Raw genomic sequence first — 5,454 nt, forward strand, 5'->3', positions numbered from 1 at the left:
GAATCCATATTATATAATATCGTTCATGTTTGTCATTGCAGACTTTAGTTTCGTGACTATAGTGTCACAAAATAATTTAATTCCGTGACAATAGTGTCACAAAATAATTTAATTTCGTGACAATAGTGTCACGAAATAATTTCGTTTTGTGACTATATTGTCACGAAATATGGAGTCATGCTGAAGCTTTCGTGACTATGGGTGTCACGAAATAATTTAATTTCGTGACAATAGTGTCACGAAATAATTTCATTTTGTGACTATATTGTCACGAAATATGGAGTCATGTTGAAGCTTTCGTGACTATGGGTGTCACGAAATAATTTAGTTTCGTGACAGTCATGAAATAATTTCGTTTTGTGACTATATTGTCACGAAATATTGAGTCATGCTGAAGCTTTCGTGACAACGTTGGTCACAAACACTGTAACCACAATGGCTATGTATGAGGGAGCTTACCGGAATAAAGAGCGAAAAGAGTGTCAATGTGAGAGCTTGTTGCGCCGGAAAGGGCAGAGAGAGACGACGGCGAAGGTGGGTGGCCTTGGAAGACGACGGACGGCGCGAACTAAGAGAGAGAGGAGGGATGGCCGTCAAGTTAGAGAGAGAGGACGGACGCCGGCTGAGATCCAGACACCCGGACGACAACAATGAGACACGACGCCAATGGAGGAGATGCGACAGAGACAATGGAGGAGATGAAACAAGTGCAGTGGAGAAGATGAAGCCGATAATAAATGAAAGAAAATAAAGGAGAGATTGAGAGTAGGGTTTAGTTTTTAGGATTCTTTAAAAAAAAAAAATAGAAAATAAATAAGGGTATAATGATAATTACATAAATAGAAATAAATGAAGAGGTCATATTGCTGACCTTTTAAAAAAAAGGTCCAAAAAAGTCATTTGATCTTTATTTATTCGTTGTTTTGGAAAACTCCCAAAAGTAAATGCATATCAGCCTTTCCCACAAAAAAAAAAAAAAAAAAAAAAAAATGCATATCAGCCTTTCTCCCTGCATCAGACACGTGCTTCACAACCTCCTAAATTTTGAACTCATTTTTTAGCGCTCAAATCTGTGACAGAAAGGCAAGAAAATATTAAAAAAAATCAGAATGACCCACCGCCAGACCCACCAAAATATTTGAAAATTAAAATTGAACAGAGAAAAGACCCACGCTTTAACAATCCCAAAAGAAATTTATTCATTCGAAAGGAAACTCGTCTTCTTCACATTCAAATTTGCTTCGTTACATTTCAACATTTAAAAAAAAAAAAAAAACTTTCCTCGATATTATAAAACCAGTAAAATAAATAAAAAAAAAATTCAAAGTTACGAATCAGTTTCACTAGAAAGTCATCCCTATCAAATGTAACTGTCCTTTTTGTCCTCACTCTCGTTCAATATTCAACTCACACTCACTGTCTCTCAATCACTTGAACTTGAATAACAAAAGCAGAAGAAAACACAAAAAATGGGCTGCGTCTCTTCGCACCTGCTGAGCAACGAGGACGAGTTGACTCAACTCGGAAGCTCAGCAATAAGTCACCACATAGTCTCCCTAACCTCCTCAACCTACGGGCTGATCACACTCGATCCAACGACCCCTCCGACGGCACCGCGTTTCGAGGCTATAATGGGCCGACCGACGCCGTCGCCGGGCCCACTTCCGGAGGCGAAATCGCTGTGGTCGGAGCCGAGGCCCATCAGGCCCGGACCGGAGGTCATCAACTCGTGGGAGCTCATGGCCGGCCTCGACGCCGAGAGCTTCAGGTTCATCGCAGACAACAAAGAGAACTCCAACCCCAACAGCAGCGTTCCGAGGCCGAAGTCCCTCTCGAAACGTTTCGAGAGCGCCGGGCAGAGATCGCCGGGCGAGAAGAGGGTGGTGATCTACACGACGTCGCTGCGCGGCGTGCGGAGGACGTTCGAGGACTGCAACGCGGTTCGGGCGGCGATCGAGGGCTTGGGCGTTTCGATCTGCGAGCGGGACGTTTCGATGGACCGGGGGTTCCGGGAGGAATTAAGGGAGTTGATGAGGGGCAATGTGGGTATTCGGCTGCCTCAGGTGTTCGTGAGAGGGAAGCACGTGGGAGGGGCGGAAGAAATACTGGGGTTTGCAGAGGAGGGCCTGCTGGGAGAGATATTGCAGGGACTGCCCAGGCAAAAAGCAGGGACTGTGTGTGACGGCTGTGGCGGGGTTCGCTTCCTTCCCTGCTTCCACTGCAATGGCAGCTGTAAAGTCGTCATGTCAAGGACTCTCGTCCTTAGGTGTTCCCACTGTAATGAGAACGGCCTTGTTTTGTGCCCAATCTGTACCTGACCCATCCTTATAACTCAGGTATATTGTTTTTTTCTTCCTATATAGATTTGAACTAGAGTCAAATAAAGAGGTCTCAGTGAACAAGTACATCGGATTGTTTCAGAATGTATAGAGGATTTTAATTGCCGAGTAACAGCATTTCACTAGATAATTTCAAATCCACTTTGATATAATATGGTGTGGATCAAAATTATCAATTTGATTCCATATCATATAATATATATATATATAGTTGTCAACAAATTTTTCCTACTGTTCACTCAACTCCAAAATTAATACATGAGTGCGGTAGTTAAATCATCTGAAACTGATTATGTAATAATCAACATCCTGATCGCATTGTATAAGCATACGTTGGATGTATACCCTTAGTAGATCTTCGATTCCCATAATAGTAGATCTTCGATTCCCATAATAATTTATACAACATTTCCTTAATTTGAAAACAGCAATTGTGGTAGACTAAAGCCATACATTCAGTCTGTCCTTAAGTTATGTGTATGAAATAGATGTGATATGTATGTTCATGGAGTGTAACATATCATATTTTATACCGGTCTGTTAACTTCTCTTCTTGGCGTGTTACTGAGCTGATTAATGAGAGAGAGAGAGAGAGAGAGAGAGAGAGAGAATGGGATGTTATTTGGTTGTTGATGTCAGCCATATATGTTCAGGTCTTCACTTTGCTCAATAACAACCTATTATATATGCGTAGGACAGCATAATCATGCTTGAAGGTTTGGTCTGCTACAACTTGAAATCTATTGCTTTGCTATTCATTTGTCGCCTAGTAGAAAAGAGATTATTTGATTTTGTCCAATAGCATTTTACACTAAATAATTCAAGTTTTGAACTTAATCTTCAACATAACACACTTTTTTTTCTCCTACCCATAATAATAATAAAACTCTCCGTTTGGAATCCAAAAAATACGAGAAAATGAAAATACGAAGGAAGATAAAAAGTGAAAGAAAAATAATATATATATATAGATAGATAGATAGCGAGAGAGAGAGAGAGAGAGCCAAACTCAAACCGACGACAAAAATTTCCGCCCAACTCCTTTTAACTGTAGACCAAACGTCATCTTACTTTCTTCATTCCTTGAGCCCTATTGAAATGAAGAAGAGTCCCTCGAAAAAGCATCTATCAAACCCTAAAATTCATTAACAAAATGCCCATGCAACCCTCGCTAGAGAAGCAATTGTCATCGCGCCGGAGTCCTATAGTGGGTTCTTCGCTGGTTCGTCATGGAAGCCAAGTCGCGAACCATGAAGAACTCCCGATTGGAAGCGCATACCTCATCGGTGATGAAGCGAAAGGCTTCGCGCCGAAGAAGGCTAGTGCAAAACGTTGAAAATGCATGAAATATGAATGTGAATCGAGCTCTGATTTTGATGTCTACAAGTTTGTTGTTCTCTGTGTAGAACAAATTCTTCCAAGCTACCCACAAATGAGAGTGCTTTATGATTTAATGTGTTTAAAATTATCACGAGACTTAAATTTTAATGTTTTCGGATTTATGGTTGCATGTTATTTTTATGATCTTTCATGGAACGGTTTTGGGTGTTGTGGATTGTTAGGTTTCAATGTTCGTGGTTTTTTGGGAGAATGCTTGGTATTTATATTAGATGTTGTCTCTCGTTTTCGGACGATTTAGAGGCTCCAAACGATTCGACCCAAGCCCGAACCAAGTGATCGCGTTCGAGTCTAAGCGTCTTGAACTCGGTGTTTCGAGTTCTCCTTAGTTGTGATTGGTCTCTCTCGTCCTTTGTCGATCATGAAAGAAAAGGAAACGATGAACAACAAAGGAAAAACAGAGGAGTTGCCTTTGTTTACCTTTCGGACGCTCAACATTAGGAAGATTGAGGTGATAGACAAAAGATTTATAGTGTTTAGGGGTATATTATGAAAGAAACGAGCTGCAGAGAGTTTCGGGGCTCAAAATTAGATTACCTTGGGTTTGGCTCAAGGATGGACTTGGGCGTGCATGACGTCCAGCCCATCACTGGCAGACCAAGGTCGGATGATTGGAAGGGCCAATCGGGCTTGGTTGCTCGGGACTGGTCGCCCGGGACTGGCCGTTCGAGAATGGCCGTCCGGGATTGGCCGTCCTGGACTTGTCTCCCGGGATTGGCCGTCTGAGATTGGCCGCCCGGGACTGGCCGCCTAGGAATGGCCGTTTGGGACCGGCCGCCCGAGACTGGCCGATCGGGCTTGGCCGTCCCAAAATGGCCTTTCTGGACTGGCCGTCTTTGGTGGTCCGGAACGGGCCAACAACATTAGCCCCCGAGGGGATCTCTGATGACCAAATGGCGAGATAGATAGAAGATTAATCGATGAAAAGAGAGGAACCAAGGGAGAGACCGTTGGACAAAAAGAGAGAAAAATGGAAAAAGATGAGAAAGATAGGAGTTAACAAAGGAAATAGAGAGAAAAAAAAGAAAGAGTCATATTGGAAACCTTTTGTTTGGCCAAAAATTTATTGGGTTTGGTCAGAAAAAAAAAGGAAAAAAAAATGAAGGATGTAAGATAATAATAATAGGTGCAATTAATTTCTCTCCTCCATTTACTCATAAAGTTTAAAAGATTTATTCATCAAAGTGAAAGATATATATTTTTTTTAATAGAAATATGCAAAGTTATCGTAATTTACTCATAGATTTGTTCATCTCCCTAACCATCGAAAACGTATAAATCCCCCAAATAATTGGATCTCGTTAGTGTCATGTGCCAATCTCTAACTGTGTTCTACGTCAAAGCTTCTAGTTAAAATAAATTAAAGGATAAATTACAGGAATTCTATCTATATTCTAGGCTCTGTAATAAAATGTCCCCTCATTTTAAAAAATCCACAAAAAATTATTTGAATTTTGGTTTTCCTTGAGTTTTGCCCCTTTCGTCAAAATTTGGTAGTTATCATCATTACTCACATTTTAGCCATGTGAGACTTCTAGTGAGATTATAATGGTAATTTTACCATATCAAATTTATTCTCATTTATTTAATATGTATTGATTATTTATTCTCATTTATTTAATATGTTTTTATTTCTTGCTGATACCTTCTAATTTCCACGGCTTCGATCATCTTCATGTCCCTCATCTCTCTCTCTCTCTCTCTCTCTCTCTCTCTC

At 40.8% G+C, this 5,454-nt stretch overlaps 1 protein-coding gene across 1 annotated transcript; it reads left to right on the forward strand.

Annotated features, from left to right (window-relative positions):
- Positions 1 to 1,141: 1,141 nt before the first annotated feature.
- On the forward strand, positions 1,142 to 2,705 carry LOC149404149 (uncharacterized protein At5g39865-like). The gene has a single exon (XM_089605514.1). The coding sequence runs from the start codon at positions 1,470 to 1,472 to the stop codon at positions 2,316 to 2,318; it is 849 nt and encodes a 282-aa protein (XP_089461640.1). The 5' UTR covers positions 1,142 to 1,469; the 3' UTR covers positions 2,319 to 2,705.
- Positions 2,706 to 5,454: the final 2,749 nt, after the last annotated feature.

This window comes from Urtica dioica, chromosome 2 (assembly GCF_054948205.1).
Source record: "Urtica dioica subsp. dioica isolate 48M chromosome 2, U.dioica_male_clone48M_v1_H2, whole genome shotgun sequence".
Lineage (NCBI taxonomy): Eukaryota > Viridiplantae > Streptophyta > Magnoliopsida > Rosales > Urticaceae > Urtica > Urtica dioica.

Bases quoted from the DNA above. Each gene is read 5' to 3' on its own strand.
- LOC149404149 (XM_089605514.1), top strand. From the start codon at position 1,470: ATGGGCTGCGTCTCTTCGCACCTGCTGAGCAACGAGGACGAGTTGACT.